This window comes from Neopelma chrysocephalum, unplaced genomic scaffold (genome assembly GCF_003984885.1).
Source record: "Neopelma chrysocephalum unplaced genomic scaffold, ASM398488v2 Primary Assembly neopelma1_65c, whole genome shotgun sequence".
In the NCBI taxonomy this organism is placed as follows: Eukaryota; Metazoa; Chordata; class Aves; order Passeriformes; family Pipridae; genus Neopelma; species Neopelma chrysocephalum.
In genome coordinates this window covers 1,130,315-1,155,465 of record NW_020897724.1, presented here as the reverse complement: position 1 = coordinate 1,155,465, position 25,151 = coordinate 1,130,315, and the positions used below count along the sequence as shown (strand labels likewise).

The window sequence follows — 25,151 nt, the reverse complement described above, 5'->3', positions numbered from 1 at the left end:
AACAAAAGCAAGTTGGTGTAGTTTTTTGAACTCCCATCAGTGTGGCGCAGCTGGGGAGGAGGCAGCTGTATTCCACTGTCACTTGCAGTTTCAGCAAATTGTCAGCTAAATCCCAATTCCTGAATCTTTGTCAGTGGAGATTTGTAATAGAGCATGAAGGAGAAAGGACACAGATTGACTTTTTAAGTGCAAGGTAGAAGCAGAGGCTTTGAAATGTTTATACCGAATCAGGCTGTAGGGAAAAGTTTTATTTGTTTGAATGCAAGATAAAATTTTTTTTAATGTCACTGCCTGATCAATAGGGCAGTGTTTAGGTCTGACCTAATTGCCTGACAATAAGGTAGCTTAATCTAAAAAAACTCACTGCATCCATTTCTTTTGCTATTGTAACCTAACTTTGATATGCTTGGTAGGATGGAGTCCAAACCAAAATTATTCTCAGGTATTTTCTTCTTCAGACTCTTATGCCAATATTAACTAATAATGTCTAAGAATTTGGATAAGTAGCACATTATTTGTTAAACATCTAATAATAACTGTTTCAGGGAATGTCACTCTGGTTGCATAAATAAACATTTTATAGTAATTATCTGATTCTAGTAAAACCTAATGGAGCATTCAAAGCCTCCAAACAGCTCACTGTGAAATTAAATTTACTCTCATCAGCCCAAGAGTAGGGAAGCATGAGAGATCCTCCATGCATGTTCAACAATCTCATACCATTGGGCTGTCACATACAAATATCTAATCTTCAGCAAGTATGTATTTATTTGTATTTTAGACCACAGTGCCTAGTCTAGTCCACAGCTGAAATAAGAAATCCTGCTGACAGTAACTCTCTAGATATTAAAATCTTTCAGATGCAATTCATTGCACTGTTTTCCCAAACACTACATTTTATGATACAGCTAATAAAATCAGTACTGAAAATCTAGTACAAGCAGTAGATCTTTGTATTAAGTTCATTGTTATTAAGTTTATTGTTGTGCTCCTGTAGCACTGGGATATTTTTTCCTGTTTGTGGTGATTTCATCAGAAGCACAGAGCCAAAGGCAGTGATGGCCTGTGCTTGCTGTGACAGCTCTGCATTGCTGCGAGATGAGTGAGGATAAGAGCAGAGTTGAGCTTAAGTGAAGGATAATACTTATTTTCACAGCAGAATATGGAGCAGTAAATGCCATGAATTAGGTTGTTAAGTGGGCACCTGTGTGGCTGGGACTGAGAAAAATGTCAGCATTTGCAGTCATTATATTTAATGTCCTGCACTGGAACAAGGAGCAGTTGATCCCCTAATGGGCTTCCTTGTTCACTTTGGGGTTTTGTCATTGCTTTAATGTAATAATTGTTAATTATTAGCTTAAAATAGAGTTAAATTTTCTTCTTGTTTCAGTGCCCAAAGTTATATAATAAATGTAATTTGTGTTTTCATACAGGGAAATTTTTTAGTATGATCACTTTTTGTGTCTCAGAACAGATTATTACTTGTTTTGAATGTACTGAAAAAATCAGTTGCTTACAGCTGTAGACAAATGAGTATTCCAGCCTCTGCTTTTCAGTGGAACTAATGAGATGAGGTCCTTTATAAGTTAGACTGAGTAGTTGGTTTGTTCAGTAGTGAATATAGCCATATTTACATTATTTTTTAACTGCATAATTTTTTGTTCTTCCTAAAATTGTCTTCAGGCTATTTGAAGATTAGAAATATATGTCTAAAGAAGAGAGAGGAGACATTTTAGCTATTACAGCACAGACTAAACCAAAAAAACCTATTTCAGAACATGACCATAATGGGTTTATTAAAATTGATCAGCTTATTCTTGCATGTAATAATTTGGAATGACGCAGTGGATTGCAGGAGTTCATTAAAGCAGACACCAGAGGGGAAGCTTTTAAGTTTAAAACAAGAAACAGTGAAGAGAACAGACTAAGGAATAAGACTGAACTGGGTGGCCAGAGAGGTCTTTTCTGTCTGTGTTTGTGCCCTGTCTTATCACAGTTTTATAACATCCTAGAAAAAATGAACGTGAAGTGAATTGAAGACCACGGGGTTTTGTTCTAACTGTTCATGGACCATCAGGGAATCACTGACTTTATGGGATGATAAAAAGTAAGCAAATGAGAAGAGGGTAAGTCAGGAGGAGCACTGTTGAGATGGGGAAGGGCTGGAGGGAAGGCAGCACAGCGAGGAACAGCGGCCGAGCTTTGGGGTGGGAAAGCTCCGTCTGCATCAGTGCTCTGAAGGGATACTGGGTTGCATTTGCAAAGATCAGAGGAAACTGTGTATCATTATTTGAGATGTGACAAGATTAGAGCTTAGTTAAATTTATACTTATGTCAGTGCATAAAAATCAGGTGCAATAGAAATGCAATTGCAGAAGGAGCCTGGAAGATACAGTGTGATGTTGATGATACCGTGGGGTTTGGACCTGTGTTGCCTCCAAGTGACAGGCACAGCAGTGGGGCTGTCAGTAGGGTTCAGCTGAGGGGGCGATGTAGGATCCTAATTGTAGCCCTGTTAATCTGGAGTCAAAGCCAGGTATCCAAAACAGCAGCAGAGGTGAAAGGCAGTGCTGTTCTGACAGGAGGAGACTTTCCCCCAGAGTTAGCAGTTAAATTCCCTCCAGTGAAGGTACTTACAGAAAGAGCTGTGAATATAACCTTGGACTCCCCTCCTCCCTGGAAATTTAGGGAAAGTCTTCCAAATGGCATGCAAAAGGAGTAGGGCAACTGCAGACAGTCATGAAAACACACCAAAAAGAGGACAAATACCTGAAGAACAGGGAAGTGCTCAGAACAATTAGACTCTTTGATTAAAGCAAAGAGGCCCAGAAGGCCCAGTAAGGCCCAGAAAAATACCCAAATCCTTCTGTGGGTTGTTTATAACAGTCATGTGATTGCTTTGAACAAGAATTACTTGTCTTTGATGATGTCAGAGTAATTCTCCTGATATCATAATAAATTACAGAAGGAATGGGCCCAGTGTTTTTATATATTCTGGTTTCATTGGTAGTGTTTTGACACTTTCTATTTTGCTTTTATCAAATTTAGGTACTATTTCTGTCTGATATTTTGTATAATATTTTCATCTGCAATTTAGCTCTTTCTTCCTTGTTCTTTGATAATCAGTCTCTTGGGTTAAACATTGTCATATCAGAGGTTTTGGGGAGTGTTGCTCACATAAAAGTTAATTTTCTTTTTTTCTTTTTCAAACAGAAAATTTGTACTTTTCATTAAAAATTATGTGTTCCCTTTAAGTTTGGGACACTTTTAAAATACATTAAAATTCTGAGTAATTTAGAAATCCGGGAAGTGATTGTGCTATGTTTTTACATGTTGTTAAGTTGGCTGAAGATGTCTTGGGTAGTTTCATCCTAAAGGCTTCTCCTCACATCAACACAGAAGTTGGGGTACCAACTCATCATACCATTATAACTTCTCCCTTTCCCTCACCTGATCCATATCAGTAGAAAAACTGGTGCTACTGTGAATTTATTGGTAATTTTTCATCTGGAATACTTCTGGAGGAAAAGTTACAATGTTGGTGGAGGTCACTGTAAGGGAAGAGTTGCCTCATACAAAACTTGCAGTCAGCATGTCATGCAGAGATACAGTTTGGGGGTAAACAGTGCTTTTAAGTTGTTTTTAAGAGCTGGAGCCTTACACAAACCGAACCCACTTTCTTATAGAGGTGCACTATGCTGTGGAATACTGCAGTAAACTGTAACTAAGGATTAGTAGCTAAAGGATTATTTCTTTGGCAGAATGATCGGTGAATTCTCCTTCTGCTGACTGAAGCCAAATTCAGCAAAGTACTTGCTTGAAATCTGCTCTTTCAGCATGTGAGGCTGGTTGTCTTGACTCCTTTAAGCAATGCAGAAGGAACACTGGAAGTGTTTAGGCAGACAGTGATACACAACAGAGAGATGTTCTGCAACAGACACTTTGACATTGCACCTTTCTGCTCCTGTTCACATCCCTCAGCTTTCAGACATGATAGATTGGGAAGCTGTGGAAAATTGTGCACAGCTGCACTAGCAACAGTTCTCACTTTCATGTTTTTATAAAAGCCAAACTGCCCTTTATGGGCTATTAATTTGAAAATTCATTTATCTCAGGGCAAGACTTTATTTACACAGCCTGACATAAAGACAGAAAATTGTAGCCTGGGATTTAAAAATGTCACTGCACATGATGCCAGGATAAACAGCACAGAAATTTATTTCAGTCGCATCTACCCTGTCGCTTCCCAAACTGTTTTTTTACTGTATTATTTCCCTATTCACCTACAACAAACCTCCATCTAAGCTAAAATAATGCATGTCACCAAATAGAAATGTTCTTCATAATAATTGGAATAATTAACTTTTACAGCCAGCTCTGTGCCTGGTAGAGATTAAAGGGATATTTTTTATGCTGTGGCAGTGACCACTGTAGTTTTCTAGTGGCTTCCTCCTTTACCACTTTGATTATCTTCTCTATCTATTACAAATTCAGAGGGAGGTACCCTCAGGAGGGCTCTTGTGGCACAAATAGTCTGTTGTGCAACAGTGCAGCCCAGGGTTAGCAGCAGTCCAGCCCTTCCTCTCCAGCACCACACCAAGGGGTGCTGAGACATCACTCCACCTTTTCCCACCTTTCTCTCTCTGGGTTTCTCTTCTTTTGAAGTTGTTTTGACCTTCCACCAAGAAGAGGTCAAGCCAAGATACAATTGTTCCAAAACAATCTTTACTTAGTATGATTTCCTGGGCTCTTGGGCAGAGACCTTGTTTTCCGTTTCAAGCAATCTGTTTTCTGCAATAAAACACTGAATATGTTTCTCTGTTGCTATAGAAATAATATTGCATTAAATGAGAGAATCAGTGCCCTGCTGTCGAGAAATCTAATCTAAGTGTTAGTCTCTAGAGCTTGAATTTCACCACTGGGAAGAGGTATACATAATTCTGCAAATTATTTCTGTAACTTATGCATAAATGTCTTTATACTCTGCAACTGTTAGCTAAATTTCCCAAAGTGATAGCAGGGAGTTTAACATGCTGTAATGTGTTTACATAGATCTACAGAGCCTTCCCCCCTCGCGTTTCCCCGCCCTCCTTCCCCAAACATTTCCACATTTAGAGCTCAAAATTTCCAACTCTTTGCATAGGAAAGTGGCAGGAAAAGCAGCGCTCTCAGCCAGGTTCCCTGCCCCAGGGACAGCAGTGTGCCAGGTCTGTTGGAATTTCTGGTGGTTGTTTTGTAAAGTCCAGCTTCTCCAGGTAACATGAGGTGTCATTTGCCCTGGTTTTTCTAGGATTAATTTAGGATTAACCTAAACTGACCACAGTCCTGGTACATTAATATACCTCACAAAGTGATCTACTTTCCTAGATCATTTTTCCAGAAAGTCCACTGCTTTCTAGACTCCTTCTAGATCCTAGATACAGGTATCGTATCTAGATCTAGATACCTTCTAGATACAGGTATCATATGCCTGTATTTCTCAAGTTACTCAAAGACTTCCCTACAATAACTTTCTACCCCATGCAGCAGTTAAACACAAGAGAGTTGTGGATTTTGACTTTATGGACCTCATATCCAATCTCACATCTGTCTTTACATGTAGCCATAATTTAGCTTTAATATGTTTTTTCCCAGTATTTTTCTAAAGCTGTAGAATTCTAGTAACAGCAATCAGGTGATACTTTAACCTGTATCTGTAGGATATGTAGAAGAATTAAAATATTTGTTGGTAATAGTTACTAAGGCTCAGTATTTGTCAATTTAATAAATATTTTGAAGAAATGGTGAAAAAAGCTTTTATCTCACAATACAGGAACCCCTTTATACATTTCTGTGTATAATATATATGTGTAGTCACAAAAATAGAACAGAATTTAAAAGTACCTGATGATTGATTTGCAGAGACTTGTGTGCAAGTGTGTGTTAGAAACCTGAGTTCAGAGTTCTTGTAAATATCCTGTTATAGCTTCTTGGTTAAAAAATGCAGTTATTATTTGTGAAATGGGCCTGTGCAAGATATATGTTATGTATTGCAGGACAAAATATAATTTATACGTGTTTATTTAATTCACGAATAATAAATGTATCAATGGCATCTAATGAAAGATTAGTCTTCAGAAAACCTAACAAAACGTCTGTCGTCATTAGAATAAAAGAGCTGGGTTTTTTTTTCAAAAAATACTTTTTAAATTTTTTTCAGTGATTGTAAATTAATCTGGCAATAAGATAAATCTTCCTAGACAGGGACAAATTTCTGACAACCAGAAGAGTAACTGTATGGTTTGCATATTAATCTAAAGGCAGAGATGCAGGAAAAACTAGCAAAATACACAATTGCCTTTCTTTGAAATTAATGGCATGCTTATTATTAAAAGAGACTCATCATATAAATAAGTCACTACAAGACACTAATTATATTTTTGCTGTTAAAGTAGTTTTTGTAAGGAGAAAAAAAAAATGAAAAAAAATAACAAACCCAACAACCTTTAATTCCTTTGCACAGCCATAAATATAAACCAAAAGTTGACCTGGTTTTTACCCTTGTGCTGTTACACTGTCCAAGATTGTTGTATTTTTTCACGACATCATCAGTGTAGAGATGACAAGAATCATCCTGATGAAGCTCTTGGTGTAAAACAGTGACTGCTGCTGTGCCGGGTGTTGGTTCCTGTCCAGAGCCTGCCTTCAGGCAACCTACTGGAAATGGCTGAGGACTTGATCAGAGGGGGAAAGGGCTGAGTTAAAGTGAAAGTGAAACATTACAGTGAAAATGCATTCATGATCACATCTAATAGAGAATGTTTTCTTACTATGCCTAGTTCCATAAGCAAAAACCAACAATGAGGGTGGGAAAAGATAACAGAAATACTTAAATGTTTTGTGGTTGGTTTTTTCTTTAGGAACCCTATGGAGAAAAAACCAAGTGCAAGATTTAAAGAACGTTCTGCAGAACACTGACCAGAACATACCACTGGTGTTTGTCAGTGGGAATCACGATATTGGGAATTCTCCAACAAGAGAAACGATAGATGATTACTGCAAGAACTGGGGAGACGACTACTTCAGCTTTTGGGTTGGAGGTGTTTTCTTTCTTGTGCTGAATTCTCAGTTATTCTTTGATTCTTCCCAATGCCCTGAGTTGAAGGAAGCCCAGGATGTGTGGCTGGATGAGCAGCTGGCTGTTGCTGAAAAGCAGAAATGCAAGCACATAATTGTATTTCAGCACATCCCTCTGTTTCTGAGTACACCCGATGAAGACCACGGTTATTTCAACTTGGAGAAATCAGTTCGTGAAGAGATAATGGAAAAGTTTCATAAAGCAGGTATTTTCTCAAACTTTCCTATTCTTTAATTTTTGTTTCAAATTGTTAATGGCTCAGCTGCCAGACAAAATGCATTTAACTTAAATGGCACTGTTTTCAAGGAATGTTCGATACTGCTTGTGAGCCTCATTGTTCCCCACAGATCAAAATTATTAACTGAGTCTGGTCACCTGAAAAAAGTACCAAACAAAATTTAAAACTTTGAGTGATAAGTAAAAAGCTAAGCATGAAAAATTCTTTAACAAGGATTCCATTTTGCAGTTATAAGGCAACCTGAGTTTTTCCTGCCTGCGGAGTGGAAGATCAGGTATTACCGTAGGAAAAAAATACAGAATTTATGTTTTACATAAAACATGGAAACAGAATTCAGAATTACCTTGGAGGTTGCTTTCTCCCACACTGAGCCAATTTTAAACCAAGAGTGTAATGCACTCCAGATTTATTCAGTGTTAAAACAAGTCTTGCTCTGCTAAAATCAATCCTTTGCATATCCATTGCTAATAGGGGCCATCTCTGGGATGAAGGGCAGGTGGAACATGTGCTAAACAAGTACATTGTGCCAAATCCCTGAGCTTTGTCTGGTGCCACTTGAATGCCATGGAGACAGACACAGTACCCAGCTACTCCTCCACGCTGTTCCCATTGTTTTCACTTAATTGCCTTCATGTTCCTGGAGTGTGCTAGTCCCTCAAAATTTCCTGCCATCGCTGCATCAGTGTCATTTTCTCTGTATCTATAAGAGAGCACATTATTTGGATTACTGAACAATGCACATTTTTTATGATATTGTTCCTAATTTACCATATAATTGTTAAGCCTGGACTCATCCAAACTCAGCCTGATTTCCAAGCTCTGAATCTCCTGCTGTTTCCAATCAGCAGGGCCAAAATTCACAGCTATCTGAGGGCTCTCCAGGGCACTGATATATTTGCAGATTCATGATTTACAAGTGGGTTTTTTCCCCATGAGGAGACTTGCTGAGAATACCTCATAATATCTTTTTTAATTTTTGTGCCAGTGTTAATATAGTGGAAGTGTTGCTGTTGGAAGGTCGGGCAGCTCTGTGGCTGCCTGTGTACTGTGGACTACACCACATCCTGGTTCAGGGGGTGTATCCCAGGAAATCAGCATTAATGTGGAAACCAAGGCACTGGTTCTAGAGTTTTCTGTCATCCAGATGTTTTTCTAACATTTGGCAACACTCAGTACTGGGAATATAATTGAACAAGAGGCAAAAGAAGTTGTGCAAAACTGTCATTGTAACATTGTTGTTACATTATGGTGTTTCCTAGAAGGATCTTTCAGACTGATTCTCCAAACCTGTCTACAGAGACTTAACCAAAATTGGGTAGGCCTCTAATGATGGGGGAAAGCCAAAAGGGGAAGCCAGCAATACAACTCTATGGAACAAATTCCCAAACTCCTTTCTGTGCCACCTTTCTGTTCCTCCCATTGTTTCCCATTGTGTCCCTCATTCCCATCTCTAATACAGCTCGTTGTTTGATTCCCTAAGGAATGTGTTTAAACACTTCTGCTTGCTCTTTTATCCAGTGAGTCAATAGGTGATATTCACAATCCAATAATCCAACAGTTTGCTAATGAAATGAGTGCAGAGAACAGGCAGCTCAGTGGGACTCAGACTGCTGAGAAAAATGAGCTGAATCAAAAGTTGGCTCCGAGTTTCCTTAGTAACAGGTGGGCTTTCATTATTCAGTTGAAGAACGGCCTTTGTGAGAGCACAGAGTGGTATCAGTGCATTGCCCAGAGGAGTTGGCATGGTGGGACAGATGCACAGATATGCAAGGACACACCTGCTCTCTGAACCTCTGCCACAGAACAATCCATTTCAGCATATCATTAGACATAATATTGGTTTTCCCACAGTTCACTTCATATGTTCTTGGAGGATTAAAACACAGAATATTGCTAATGAAATCCCAGGCTACTTTGCTTGGTTTTGTTGTTTTAATAATGATTTTCAGTGTAAGAAGGTTAACCCCTTATAGCACTTAATTTAGAAATTTGGTATAAACTGTTTATTCTGGAAAAAGAAAGTCAGTCTGCCTTTTTATGAGTCCACCAGACTGCCACTATTCTTCTTCCCCCAACCTGTCACCAGTCTTTCCTTCCTTCTGCTTTATTGCTGTTGCTATTTCAGTATTTCTAAGGACTCCAAAGGTTTGTTGTGTAATTACATAAAATTTCAGTTTTAGGGGTTGCTGTGTTTGGCAGTGCAAGTTATTAGATGGGCATCATGTTTCAATGTTGATAACCCAGGATCAGACCTGGACCTATCCCAGTTTTCACATTTGTACTTTTTCTGGAAGTGTCAAACACAGAGCCATCACTCACTGGGTTAGAGAGAGACAGGAAAGGAAGGACAGTGTAGAAATTCAGGTCTTTCCATGAACAAAGAAATTCCTATGAATATATGTAGGAAATAATCACATACTTAAAGAATAGTGATATTGCACAGGTGCTTTAAAGTGAGTATACAACTTCAGGAAATTCTGATATGAAATTCAAAGCCCATATCATCTGTAGTTATTCTCTTCTAATCTCTTACAGATTACATAATGGTTTTGGTTTAAGTATCTGCTCATTACAAGCAGAGATAAAAGACTAACTGTAGAGGCTACATCTGGTACGAAATACTGAATTACATTTCTCACATTAGAAGTGTCCTTAACAGTTGGGCTAATTAAAGATAAAATCATGTCCTTATGATAAATATTTATAAATTGAAAATCTGGCACTTGTAAATATGCATTACTACTATGCAAAGTTAAGCCATACTTGTAAGCTGCATGTCTAAGAAATCTCAGTAGCCCATTTTTTCTTTAAATGCATTGTAACAGGGACTGTCCTTGAAAATGTCTTCTCAGTCACTGTGAAAACCAACTCAGTTGAGGGCAGAGTTTATCATTTAAGTGAAGATACATTTGTGAAAGTCTATTTGTATAACTTCTGCAAGTTTAGCCTAAGTTGTCAAAGCTCTTTCTTCTCCACATGAAGAAGGTAAGTGCAGAAAAAACCTGTGTGCAGGAACTGTGAAAGAGCTGACCTGACGTTCTCAGCTGTAAGATCTGCTGGAGTCACTCGCCTGCTGCATGAAATGCACATTCAGCTCTCAAGGACTTTACAGTGCTGATATAAATAGGTTTCCTCAGAGCATTGTAGGGAAACTAAAGAAGTGGTAGTGGTCTAGCCAAATATCTGGTGGTCTGCATGTTTGTGTCTTTGATAAACATTTTAGTTTTCAAATTAAGCAGTTTATGTAATAGAAGACCTGCTTGTTCTTACGTATCTCATTCCAGTAAAATCTTCTTAGGATGTTAAAGGTTTTTTTTCTATGACCTGAAAAGGATGGGTATTTTTGGTGAGCTGTAGACAATCTTTTAAAGACTTTTTGTCCTGAGAACCATCACTGACATGCTGAACATTACTTACATTACTTAATACAATATAGTAATAGATGTTCTTAATGGCCCAAATGAACTAGAACATTTAAGCAAATGTCTGAACTTGTTTAAGAGCTCTGTTGAATAAAACTTAAATTAATAGCTGTTTTTTCACCAACAAAGTTGAAAAAAGACTTTTTGTTTCAAAGTTAGATGAAGAGTATAGACGATCTGTCTACCTGAGAGATTTTGCACCCAGAAGAGAATCACTAGACAATAGGTAGGAAAATACAGAAGGAAATTCCCTGCAGTCTTCAACTTCTCTTAATTAAAAGTTTTAAATTCATCCAAATGTCTTCAAACCAATTTTTCAGATGTGGTTAAAAATACTTAATATGTCCATAGGGGCAAAAATAACAACCTAACTTTATTAAATGGCATGTTTTTTCATTATATTTGTCACTGTAGGTGCTGTAACTTCTAACACCTTTACTCATTAAAAGAGTGTGATATCTACATTCTCCTCTTAGAAATGTTGTGACAGGAGAGCAGTGTTAAAGGAAGAAGAACATCCACAGCTGAGATATATTTGAGCACAAAGTTAAAGCATGGAGAGCTGAAAGCTGTTGTTTCTAAAATTTACCAGACAACATATGCTATGTTTCATTATTTTCTTTGTTGTGTAATCAAAGTTGACAGGGGAGTAATATTTTCTTCTTCCTGCCATTGAGACCTTGATTTTGGCAAAGCCTATGCACTGAGTGAGTAATCTCAGTGCTTATGTGTTAGTGTTTAAGATAATTTAAAGACTCTCAACTTCAGTAATTTAGATCAACCTCTTTCAGTGTTGCAGTTATACTCTTTTTGGCACAGGTTGAGTGACCAAATTTGTTATTTTCTACATCACTATGTGAGAAGAGCGGGTTTCAAGACCATTCCTCAGGTATGGTGATGTAATCTAGCACGGAGATGCATGTAGGCATAGTTGGTTTATTTTCAGAAATTCAGCAGTAAGTACGAAATGCATATCCTCTGTAAGGACATTAAGTAATATTTTTTCCGGGATAAATTTTTGAAATCAGTTCTATCCACTGGTCTTAAACTTCTTTTTGATCCTTAGAGCACACAGCAATCCAGAGCATTCTTTGGGGTTTGTGTCAGGTCTCTGAGAAAGCTTCACTTTCAAATGGAAAAAGTAGCAAAACCAGGAAGTAAATTCCCCTGAAAGGTCACAAGAGGCATTCACAAAACCTGACTTGAAAGACAGGGTGACCTCCAGACAGCACCTCAAAAGGGGGATTTAGACCAGTGCTCTAATTAGGTGATGTGGAATCACCCTCTGGCTGTGCCTGTTGTTTTTCCTCTGATTATATAGGAAAAACAAGTGACACTAAAATCCTTTTCTGTATAGCTCTGTTTAGTATTGTCCTATCTAAAGATACTTTTGACATAGATATACTTTGTAAAATCATATCTTGTCTCCCACTTACACAGACCCACTGACCACCAGCTGCATCAAACTCCTGATGCAACACTGACCAGTGGGACTATTTCCTACTACTGGAGCTCCACTGGTGGGAAACTGCTGGGGGTTTTTTTGGATAACAGGTCTGAGAACTGCCTGAGCACTGAGCAGTTCTGGTAACAGTGCTGTGACTGATGCTTTCACATCTTTGTTTGCTGCTGCAGCACCTGCTCGTATGAGGAGATGGGAGCACTCTCAAATTGCAGTGAGATAAAATCAATTCTATTCCACTCAAGAGATTTTGTTTTCAAAGACTACTAAATATTATCATTCAGTTTGTAGCACTGGAGTCTTGAAAAGATGAGGTAAACCACGTGCCCAGGGGAGAAAAAAGGCACAACAAAAAATGCCAGTGGTTAATGTGGGCTCTTGTAGGGAAGCTGAAAGAGCATCATTTTGGAGAGCAAAATTGTTCTGAGAGCAGGTATTACTCTTGAAGTGAGCACATTGTTCAGCACTTCAGACAGCAGCTGCATGCTGCAAGTGAAAGGAAGAAAGAGAAGCCAGTTTGTGTCTGATACTCCAGGGAGAATGTTCAAGATCAATTTATCCATGTGACTTAAATGGTTGTATTTGCCAGAAACACTGCCTTTTAAAAAATACCCATCTACTCTTCCATGTGTGTGGGTGTACACACATATCTCATAGTAGCATCTCCCTGTGCCTGGATACTTACTTTGTTCTCCTGTCTGTGAAAACGATGAAAGGGCACAAGAGTGTTGATAACATTCAGGTTTTTCACTCAATACAATTTTATTTCTTTACAGAACTGCTTCTCCTCCTATTGCTGCCATTTTGGCTCTGCTGCTGCTCGTCTCTCTCTCCTGCAGTTCTGGGGACAAATACATACAGGATCGACTTTTTCTTGTATATCCTCTTTCTTCAGTCCTTGATTGAGCAAGAGGTTTGTGTAGTGAATCAGTGATTTTTGGATAAACATAATTCTATTTAAAATCTAATTTTATCATTAAACTTGAACAGCTAACATAAAAGCAGAGTAATTAGACCAGAATGACGACCCCAAACCCTTGTGAAGAGCACAGGACAGAAAAGTGCATAATAAAGGTATTTCTTTCAAGTCCTCTTCCCACCTCCAACAGTTTTTCTTTCAGGGACTTACTGTATCATATTAATGTTACCAATATAGTGCAATTTAGTGATCACTCTATAGATTTGATCAGTTGATTTGTGAAAACTGCTTTCACAATGGTCTGTGGGAGGGAGTTTGATGTTTCACAGCTCTGTGAAGAAATGCCTCCTTCTGTTTGCTTTGAACTTCACCTGCAGTCTGGATGGAGAGCCAGTTTGTGAATGAAGTGCAGTGAACACTGATTCCTGTCTGCAATTACTGTAAAAAATAGTTCATTAATCAGCTCTTAAAGGGTGATAATCTGGCCCATGTAATAAATTTCACTGCTCAGTCAGAACCACTTTTTTTTTCCCAAAATTCTCTACCGAGTGCATGGGAAGAGAAGCAAGGTCTGTACTGTACCCATTACATATTTATTATGTCATTCATATTGCACTAATTTAGCCTTCTCATTCTTTTACAGTCTCATTTGCTTTTGCTGAGAAAAGCATTTATTTAATTGAAGGCTCAGTCTAAATAAAGCATGCTACTGATTGCCTTTGCTGATTATTCCAGGCATTCTCCTCCTAATTTGGAAAATCTGCTTGCTTTTCTTTGGTTTATTTTTATAGTGGTAATTTTCTTCCTGTATTTTTACACTGTCCATGGTGCTGGGTTGAGCAGTTTGATTTCCAGCAGAGGCAAGGCCAGTCCAGCAAACCTGGACACAGCAAACCTGCCTCAGAAATGGATTTTGTACATTAGGAACTAGAGCTGGACAACAACTTCTGAATTCAGAGGGTTTTGGAATCAAGCCATGGAAGTAAGTGTAGTTACAGAAACTGGAGTCAGACACCCCTGGAATTTAAACTAGTTCAAGTCTCAATTCCAGCCCAATATCATCTGATTGTGTGAGAAAAATTGTTTTCTAGGTGCTTATTTCTTCATTATTTTTTATTATATTTCAGGTTAAACATGGGTACACTATTTTCCATCCTGTTTTAACCTATTTGGATTTCTGTAATCATTGCAACTAGATTTCCCTAGAGATTGGAGCTCAAGCTGTATTTCTTGAATTGAACTAGGAAACACCAAATTTTTCAAGAAGTCAGGAGAAGAAATATATTTCACAAAATCTTAGTATTGCATTGTTATGGAATATACCTTAATAAAGGAAAAAGATGATTTGGCTAGCATTTCATGTTTATAACAGAGATATTTTATAATGACTTAACTACTCCTTAAAGAGAAAGGCTGGTCAAAACACTGATTAAAAAAGATGTGGCTGGATGTTGGTCCCCATAAATAAGGCAGGCCATAGTCCCTTTTCTTTCCTGCCCCAAATTGAGTTGAAAACATGCCCAGTCTTCCATGTCCTTACATTTTTCTACTCTACAGAAAACAACAGTAGAGTACCAGAAGTCTGGGAATTATGGGACTGCAGCTGCACAATAAGCTAAGACTGGGATGTTACCACTCTCAGGGGGATTATCCATGAGACACAGCTAAATGCCTTTGTTCTCTTACAGTGCAGTTATGTCCAAATCATGCTGACCCTTTTCCCTGGTGCCACAGGAGAGTTTCTCTGAGTGGTAAATGATAATTTGTACAAAGAAGATGCTGCACTTTTAAAATTCTGTAAAATAACTTCAGCTTCTCCTGCTAACGGACAAACTGCCTTCTGCATGAGATTCGGTTGTAGTTTCTTTTCATGTAATGAACTGTTTTCTCATCTGGTTCTTGTCAGAAATAAAATCAAAAGCATGCTAACAACTGGGGTAGCTAAGGTTTTCTTCCCTTCTTTTTCATTATGTCCAGGCCTGAAAAAGGGTGGTGAATAGTTCATTTAGGCCTCGGTTTCCTTGAGAACATTGCTCTGCCTTGGGTTGCTTGGGAGCTCAGAAGTGCTGTGGGATGGCCAGTTACAGAGAATCATCTTTTTTAAATCCGAGCTGCTGCAGTCTGGGAGGATGTGATGGTTGTACAGAGGCAGTTGCTCCTGAGCCTGGTTGGCTTGGTCATCCCTTTCTGTTTCTATCTTGTCCATGAAGCATCCAAAGCAAATCTGATACTCGTGTATTATCATTGATACTTGTGTAGAACATCTTCCCCTCTTAGGCCACAGAGTCAGTTTAACTCCCTCTTCCACCCTCTTGGTAAGAAAAACAGGTTTTAGGACAGTGTGCTGGTGTGGGTCACAAAACTGCAAGAGAGAAGCCGGAGAAAAAGAGAAGACAGGAAATGCTGGTAAAAATTGTCCAACTTACCAGAAGTGTTAAACTAAGGAAGATGAAAATCAACAAGAACTTGCCAAAGCTCCTGCAATGACTTACGTGGTGAGCTGGATTTAGAAAGCAGACTCTGGAAATGAGAGGGGGGAGGAAAGTCTTCAGAGGTGGTTTTGAATTTCCTGTTGAGAAGTGTCTGCAGTAGAAACCATGAGCAAAGCGTTTGCATCGTGGTTTTGACTTGGGAAAAGGTATCCAAATTAAAAGACGAATTTTGTTTGAAATTTTCTTAAAATTGATTTGTGCTTTAAAGACTCTGCTTATGAAAGAACATCCAGGAAGCATCAAAGGTAGCAGCTGAATTATATGAGCTGTGAATTCCCCTCCCCAGCACTTACCTCTTGCCTTACAGCCCCAAAGCCATAGTGCAGGCTGTGAATTACCATAAAACCAAAGTGTTTATTAACTCATTTCATGGTGTAGCTGGTGAAGACTCAAAGACTTATCAATATATGTAAGTCTTACATCTCTTCAAGTGACTATCCGTGGTTTTGTTGGTTGTTGTGTCATGAATTATTTATGCCAAATAGGCTGCTCAGGGCTCACAGAACTTGAACCAAAATAGGTATTTCATTCTTTAGTAGGGATGGATTATTCCATCAGAAAAAAAGAGTTATGATCAGATCTTTGGAAAAGGTAAATCTCTTTGTCTTTCAGATTCAGCTTTGTCAGATGAGAACTAAGGACATTTTGTGCTTGATCAGAAAATGATGGTAAATTACATGGCAGGAGGACAGCTTTTGATGACTAAAATCAGAATCAATTCCTGTATTTAAACCTTTTTTTACAAAGAGACTGACTTTTTTTGCATATTGATTGATTCATAAACCTCATGTTTGGTAGGCAGGCCTGAAGCTCATTGGGTTTAGGTGATCCAAGAACAGCCAGAGCAAGCCCTGGTGCCTGGCACTGGGTGGAGCCCGTCCTACATCTCTGCCTTCCAGTCCTTTCTGATCAAAAATTCATTTGGCAGTTCAGACCTTTCTTCCCAAGCGGGTTCTCCATAATCCTGTGTCGGTTTGTGATGCATCTGATGTGAGGTGATGATCATGGAGACAGCACATTTGGATTGTTTTGCTTGCTTTTCTTTTAGAGTAACTGCACAGTTCTTTATTTTGATTTTAATCCATTTTTTCTTTAATGAGTAACCATTAGATATGAACAATGTCTTGCAGTAATGCATCCTGCTTTTTTTTTAGTTAATGGATACTGTGAAACCTCCAGTCACATTTAAATTCAAATCACTATGTATTTAATAAAAAAACAAATAATGAAATGCCTGTGAAGGTGCCATTCTTTGGACATTTTTTAGTGTTTCGTGCAATGCTTTTTCCAGCTGCTGTTTAAGAAACCAGGAATTAAAAACAAATCACAGCTCTACCTTTATTTTTTTCTTTTGTAGTGGGAAGGGACTGTGTCTTTTAGTCTATAGCAGGATGCATTTGACTGACCTGAGGATATATTAAAAGGGGCCATAAAAATGGGGCCAGCAAGGACACTCTTCTTTCCTCAGAGTTTGGGGGAAAAAAAAAGGGGGGTGTTGCTAGCAACTTGACAGTATTACTTCTGAAAAACATCTAAAATGAATAAATTAAATTTGAGTGCATACATCTCTAAGATTCCTTTTATGTTAAAGATCAAAAGCAAGAGCAAAGTAAATTGCCTGCTTGTCATCTTAGAATTATTGCATTGACTGGTTCAGATTTCCTTCTTGTGCTAACTAACAAAAGTGAGTGGGATACAGTTGAGTGAACAGAAATGTGCTGCTGCAGACAAAACACCATCAGTGAGACTTCTATTAATACCCAACAGTGACCTGTTTGTTTCTTTGTTTAGGATGTAACACACCAACAATAACAAGAACTAACACGAGCACTGGAAATAGGGTACCTGAAAATTCTGGTCTGGGCAGAATTTACCCTGGGAGGTTTCTAAAGCAGACACTGAATTCCAGCAGAGGCAGCTGGATCCACAAGGGCATTCCAGCACTGAACACCTGTGTAGTGCAGCTGGGATCTGAATAACATCCATGTGCTAAAATGAGGGATTTGGATGAACGGTACCATAAACACCAGCTTGTTTAGGCAGAGTCTGTCTCCCACGGCCGCCAGGAGATAAAAGAAGTTTTAAATCACATCCTTGCTGGTCTCAGCTATTGTGTTGCATTGCTTACAGCTCACTCCGGTTCCATACCAAAACACCTTCCTCTCTGTAGGCAGTTAGCAGATGTTCAGTGGAATTGTAGTGAAGTTGTGGTATTTCCCATAGAAGAAAAAAGGTGGATGATTGGTGGGCCAAACTTTTTCCCTGGTGTCTGTCCCTGTCTAGGGTGGGTTTGTCAAAATCTTCCCTTGAATTCTCCGAAAGCGGAATTTATTTTATGTTTAGCATAACTAAAAATGCTTTATTACTTGGCCTTCTAATTGCACTTAGTCAGGGGTTGATTTACATATATGACACAAAGTCTTGACTTCTTTTCCTCTTTTAAATGCGAAGGTTAAATTCTCTGAATGGTGGGATGATGCTACTTAAGGACAGGGATCCTTCCAGTAAAAAGACAGCACTTGATTCCCTTGCAAAGTACTTATTTCTGTGACTAAAAGAGTGTCGTGGGTTTGCATCTCACTATGGGTTTATGATTGTAACTTTTTCCTAACTTTTTCATAGACTAAAGTAGTTTTACTTACCTGCAGAAGAAGTGGAAAATACTGAGAAGGTTATCAAACAGTCACTGTTATTACCTGCAACGTGGTAGCAGTTGAGCACCTCCAAGTGACTGCAGCATCACTTGTAAAGCATGTTTGTTGTGTTATGATTTTAAGGACCTAAATAATAACCTGGAAGGCACAGAATCTCATCAAAGAGCCCCTTATGTCACAGCCCATTGTACTCCAGCATTGCCTGTTGAGGTTTTCTGATTGAGTTTGTCCCAAGATTTAAAAAAAACCTCCCCAGTTCTGCTGGGTTCCTGCAGCTGAGTCAGAGCAGCTCCCAAAGTTGTTCTGCTGCCTCCCTTGCAGTGTAAGTCCCTCAGCAGAGAGATGAGTAGGTTACACGAGCAGGGATAATTAGCACTGATACACTAAAATAGGGTAACAGACAAGTTGTAGCTGAGAAGGACAATACAATGACTCATTCTCTGTTTTCCACCTTGACTCATTTGCTATTTGAAAAGGGTTTGGATTTTGAAATATGAAAGCCTGTGTAGCTCTTCCCAGGCACGCAGCAGAATAATTTATATTTTGCTTTCCAAGCTGCTTAATTTTTAACTATACTTTGAGCCTGGTTTATATATTTTATATCAGTCTTCACTAACTCCCACAAAAGCAAAGAATTGATGTTAGACAACTGTCTTAAGATGGGTTCACCTACTTTGCTTTTCATTTATTCACTGTGAAAGAGGTCTAAATCTGCTGCAGAAGAAAGCATGGAAGGTTTTTCTGGCTAGAGAAATAAGGATTTCCATGTGAAGTTACAGTTTTCCTCATTACAGCTCTCTGGCTTTAAATTGCTTCTGCTGTCTTATAAAATATCTGCTCTCTGAAGGCAAAATCAGTTGTTGCTGGCTTTTTATTTTTTTAAATGTCATTTAAGGTTGTGGTATCTGACAAATTGCCCCCTCTGGCCCTCCACTTGAACAGGACTAAGCAGGTGATACATTTTGTGTTAAGCATGGAATGGCAGATTGCTGGAATATATGAGCAGTAACCAATGAAGTTTGGGGTTGTCATCAGAGTGTCCATCCCTGGGTATCATTATGGGCTTGCTCATCATTCTGTCATGGTTTTCAGGGAATACTTAGTGGGATTTTGAATCGCTCAGTATTAAACTGATACATTTTCAGAGGCTTTATGTGGAACCATCAAAGTGTCGTTTTGCTTGAGGAGCACACAACCCATTGTATTTCAGTAGAGAAATTACACCTAAGTCCTTTAGATGCATCTAAAAAATTTTGAATTGTCATTTAATAGTGTCATAAATCAACACCAGATCTAAACACTTGCTGTAACAAAATGTAAAATTAATTTAAATGTTTTGCACTTGATGATAAACAACAGAATTTCCAGTATTTTCAGCCATCTGGTCCAGTAATTTTTCTGTTTCACAACAGTACAAAATAGGATTAAATGCAATTTCAGGAAGCTGTGAGAGTCTGAAATCCAAGGATCTTACACTAAGCATGCCAAAATATAATCCCAAATCCTGTTTGTAAAATTAGCTATTTATCCTACCTCCACATTTTCATGCAAAATAAATTCTGCACTACCTTAAATTGGCAGGAAAGCTGGTGAATATTTTTTTATCAAACTGTGAATGCTGTTGACTGTGATGCTCAGCTGCATCTATGGCCAGTGCACAGAAAGGCTCAGTGGTGAAGGAATTTGGCATCAGCTGGAAATGAAAAGCTCTGTCGTGACAGAACGTTCTCTCCCAACTCTGTTGCCTATGGGTTTGCAAACTTTGACAGAAAAGACAAGTGCTTAGCAACAAAATGACTTTTTCTTTAATCTATTTGGTGGCATGAATTGGATTTGCAAGGACAATCCAAAAGGCCATTCAGGGTAGTGAGTAGAGCTGCCAACCTGTTTGTCTGTGTTTGCAAGAGGGAAGAAACAAAAAGAAGAAATTACTGTTTTGGAGGTGACAATGACACAATTCATTTAATGCCAAATTGTTTCAGAAGTTCTGCAAAAATCCCACAGCTACTGGGGAGGATGGGAGGAATGTAGACCTGGCACATGGATCATTAGGAGTTGGACAAAATCAGACAGCATTTGGAAATTTTTTTGTAAAAAATATCATCTTCTGAGAGGGGGGAAGAATGGTTGGGCTTCTTTAAACATTCTTTTGGCTAATCAGACAATGATTCAGTCAGGCATTTAAAAATACATTATAAAGCCTTAAATATGAATTATGGGTGTCCTCTTTACCTGCTTCTGCTTGTCATTTAGCTTTTCTGATACCCCTGACCAAGATGGGATGGTACTTGCATGAGATCTACCCAGAAATTTTCTAAATAGCATATTGTTGTCTCCTGCCACAGATCAAGTGTATTTCTTTCAGGTTTATAATGGGAGTGATTTTTTTACACCAGTATAGTCCAAAATAGAAGTAATCTATTTTTTTTTCAAAAGAACAGAACAGCCTTTAGTCATTAAAAATACAGAGGGGATCAAAATAAACCTGCCTTGTTTGTACCCCATACTAGATAAATGTTAATTCATGTCATTCTGAGCTGGACTCTTCTTGCAGGTGTCAGCCTTTCCTGGCTGCTCTCATCTTTCTTTCCCTCTTCTTATAACTCACAACCTCTTCTGCTTTATTAGATTTGTTTGATGTATCTGGCTCTGTTCCATCTGTGATACCCCCGATGTCTTGAGCAAAGATTACAACTTACCTTCTCATGTGTGTTTTTTATTTGTCTTGCCCTTTTTCTTAAGGTCACTGGCCTTGGGTAAACTCTCCTTAGTGAATCTTCTTCATGTTAATTGACAAATACAGCTCCACTATCCTTGCCTTTTAATTCATGTTTGAGTAGCATCATTCTTTAGGCAGGTACCTAATTTTAATCTGCTTCCTCTGAACTGTTCCTTCTCTCTAGCCAAAGGAGTAGTGAGATGACAAAGACACCTTGCAGTGAGCATGAAGAAGTCAAAGTCCAGTAACCCTAAACAGAGCTAGTGGAGCAGAATGAAGTTTTACTAATTATTTATTACTATTAGAATTATTTACTTCTGTTTACTAATTATTTGTTCAAAATGCAAGTTTGGGTAAACGGTTTAGTTTTAATTTGATGCTGCATGTAAAGAATGAAGGTAAACGTGACACCTGTAAACTGCTGACTAAATACACTCTCTCTCTCCCTTTTCTTTTTAACAGGCATTAAAGCTGTATTTGCTGGACATTACCACAGGAATGCTGGAGGGTCCTACAAAGGACTGGAAATGGTGGTTTCATCAGCTATAGGGTGTCAGCTGGGAGAAGACACGCACGGGCTTCGAGTGGTGGTGGTCACAGAGGAAAAGCTGGTTCACAGATATTACAGTTTAAATGAACTGAGCAGCCAAGGCATAGAGAAAGAGCTGCTGGATGTGCTTGCTAAGCAAAAGTAAGCTGTATCAAAGGGGTTTTTCCATATTAGATAAATATAAACAGTTTCATGAAGTTTCCCCAAGCTGAAATACAGATTCCTGACTGCACTGTGTCCCAGAACAGCTCTCAATTTGTTGTCCTCAATAACAAGAAAGTTGTTGACGTGTTTTTCTTTTTGAAAATGAGACCTGTGAGGAACATGGAAGAAGAGCAGAGCTAATATGGTGATGTGTCATTGAAAAGTACTGCTCTGAGAATTTTCGTCTCAAAAAGGTTTGAAATCAGCAGACTCCCACTGACTTTAAGCAGCCTCCGGATCATTCCTTGTTACCTCCGTGTCGTGTTTTCCCCCGTTTCCCAGGCTTTACTTTCTGAGCTCTTTGGAGCCAGCAGCAATAGGAGAACAAACACATTCTGGTTTGCAGTCACAGCTTGGGGTTCTGTTATATCCATTATAAGGTTTCATATAATGTTATATAGTTCTATAGTTTCTGTTATATAGTTTTATACAATGAAAAGTCTATAAATGAGGCTAATACAGACATGCCACTGACAGCAACTAAATGTGAAACAACTATTTTCATTTTGAAATTGAACTACCATTCAATTAGCATATATTCTTGCTACAGAAGTTGCAATAATTGCATGGGGAGAATGTTCTGTACATAATACTGTTGTCAGAAGTCACTTTGTTGAATCGTAGACAAGGGGAGAGCGTTGATTTCCAAATGCAATGTAGAGTGCCTTCCTGTAGTATTAGAGAATATTGAAAACCCTAAAAAATATATTTTCTTCACTGGAATGAGTCATTAAAAATAAATTCTGTAAAAGAAGTTTATGTGCTGCAATCTACCTTTTTTTAGCAAGTGTATGTGATTTGTTTAAAAAAAAAAGCTTCGTGTGAGTAACTCATCCCTGTTTTTATTTTTTAAGTATTTGGTTGAAAACATTACAGTCCATGCCATAGGTTATCTGGAATTAGAGCTGGTGCAGCTTTGGCACCTGAAGAGGAGGAACACACTGAACATTCCTTGTGCTGCCTGAGCAGTGATGCATTCTCTCAGGTTTTATGCATACTCACATACAAGAATGTTCCCTAGAGGGTATTACAGGTATTTAAATATGGTGAGAGGTATGAAATGCTGTGCTGAAGAGTCAGTTTAATTACATTTTAGTCACAACAGTTTATCTCAGAGGCTCCTTCAAACCTGATTTGTGGGACTCCTGAGATTGTGAAATCACCTGAGTAGCATTGCCTTGTACCAGGGGAGGGGCTGTACCTGCAGCTGGACAGGGCCAGAGAGGGACTGTGGTCCCAGGACAGCAGCCTGAGCACAGGGAATGTTTGATTCAGAGAAAAACAAAAGGATTTTGCTTTTATTCTCCACCTGGTTTCACTTAGTTGAATGTTTTCACAGTCTCATTTTCAGGAGAACCATGTGGAAAATAAGAGAATGTTTTCACTACTCATATAGTACAGTCAGGGGAAGGATTTTTAACCATAGTGTGTGGCTGGACATTCCTGTATGAAGTAAAGACTTAAAAAATAAACTAGGAATGCTTTTTTACCAGCATAAATGACAAATTCTGCTGCATCACTTTTTCAGGGTAATTAGCTAATGCAGAATTAATACTGATACCTTAGCTAATTTGAAATGGCAGAGGTCCTTGTTGTCACCAAACCTCATGTTGTTTATGCCAAGAAAAATAAAATATATTATGTTAAATTATGAAACAATTCACCCATGGAGACCCTAATTATAATTTTAAAAACCATCTTTTGATGTTGAGGACATTATTTTAGTATGTCCAGCAGGGTTGGTAATTGAAACTCTGTCAGTGTCAGCTTATGACTGACCTTAAAGCAAGATGTCACTGGAAGTTCCAAGTGCTGGTGAAACAGAGAGCAAGGGAATGGACTCAAGGCTGGGCAGAGAGGAGAAAAATCCAGTGACCACAACTGATTTGGGTTTCTTTTAGGCCTCTAAAAGGATAAAATAAACCTTGATGACTATTATTAAATGTGGAAAATTCATATTAGAACACCAGAGCAACCTGTGAAAGTAACCAAATACTACATAATTAAGTACACTCTGAGGTGGAGACTTAGGAGCATGAGGCAAATGACTAAAAACAAAGTCTTTGAGAGAAGTCTTTGTTTGTAAGCAACAAATTGAAGAACACACTGCTTCTGAACCTTTCCAAAAAGTCAGTAAGACTTGAGTCCACTGTTTGCTGCCACTACCAAAATAACATCCAGCTGGGCAAATTCCTTAGGCAAATATGAGACATCTACTAAAAAGGGCTAATACAGGAAAGCTTTCCAAGGCCAGATATGTAGGGCCCAACATGGGCCTCTCAGAAGGCAAACAGCCACATGGCAGCTCCCACAGCCACCACATGGAAGTTCATTCCAACAGCAGCTTGGGATGGATGCTGGCAGCTTCACACAGCCAACAGCAGGCTCACAGCAAGGAGGGCAAACCGTGAAAGATTTGTAGGGCTTCTTTGGAAAAGTTTTTGGATTATCTGTTTTGGCACTTAAAATTATTTCCTTTTATCAGGGAGGGAGGTGTCATGAGTAGTTTGCACCCATTCTAATCCCATTCTCCCTGGCATAAAGGGGGTTTATTAATTGTTACTCAGGCTGAGGATTATGCAAGTCAAAGCTGATAAATGCAGGCACTGTGCTCTTGGACACAATTTCATTGGAAAATGCCCCGTAAATAAATTGCAAAAGTAAAACATATAATAGAAGAAAAGCATTAGACCAGAATGTTAAATGAGCCTCCAGTCCAAATGAAGTACAGCTAAGCAGCAGCAGATACAGAAGGGGAAGGGGGGGGCCCAGAAAACCCCCAAGAACACGCACAGAACTAAGGCAACACAGACAAATTAAAACCTTTTCAAGCGATACAAAAACATATCCAGCACTGCTCGGAAAAAAAAAAAAAAAGAAGACATAACCACAGCCCACAACTCAGACAGCCATTACTTTTTTTTAATTGACATTTTCATTTGTTTCTCTACAAGTAATTTCCTCCATTAGCACTTTGTCAAATGCAGGTAGTTTAGTACATTTCTACTAATAAACACCTTATTTTTTCTCTAGGAGACCCATTAAAGCCTCGTCCTATTTAAATTTATAGTGGTATTATTTCACTTTTGGGTAGCCAGAAATTGGAACATCTATCTTGTAAATATATCCCTGTCTTTCTTGAACATTGCTTAGAAAGGTATAGCATTGTTAAAAAACACAATTTGGCCTTTTAAATTAACTGGTAATGGCATTATCTGTGTATATGCAAATCTTTCTCACTCTTCTCCATATAAAAAAGGCACAGCAGTACAGGAAGGTATCTCATAGTGCTCTAATGAACCAAGATCAGAGCCCTTCACAAGCCAACCTGCCTGCCCAGAGATTTGCTGAATAATGTGTCAACAGCACACCAG

At 38.5% G+C, this 25,151-nt stretch overlaps 1 protein-coding gene across 4 annotated transcripts in view; it reads left to right on the top strand.

Annotated features, from left to right (window-relative positions):
* CPPED1 (calcineurin like phosphoesterase domain containing 1) overlaps positions 1–22,531 on the top strand; it is a 40,574-nt gene extending 18,043 nt beyond the window's left edge. For all 4 annotated transcript variants that reach the window (XM_027684232.1, XM_027684236.1, XM_027684234.1 and 1 more), the window contains exons 3-4: positions 6,900–7,322; positions 21,486–22,531. In XM_027684232.1, coding sequence (XP_027540033.1) covers positions 6,900–7,322; positions 21,486–21,718 — 656 coding nt within the window. In that variant the 3' untranslated portion in view covers positions 21,719–22,531. The remainder of the gene's footprint in view (positions 1–6,899; positions 7,323–21,485) is intronic.
* The last annotated feature ends 2,620 nt before the right edge of the window (positions 22,532–25,151 follow it).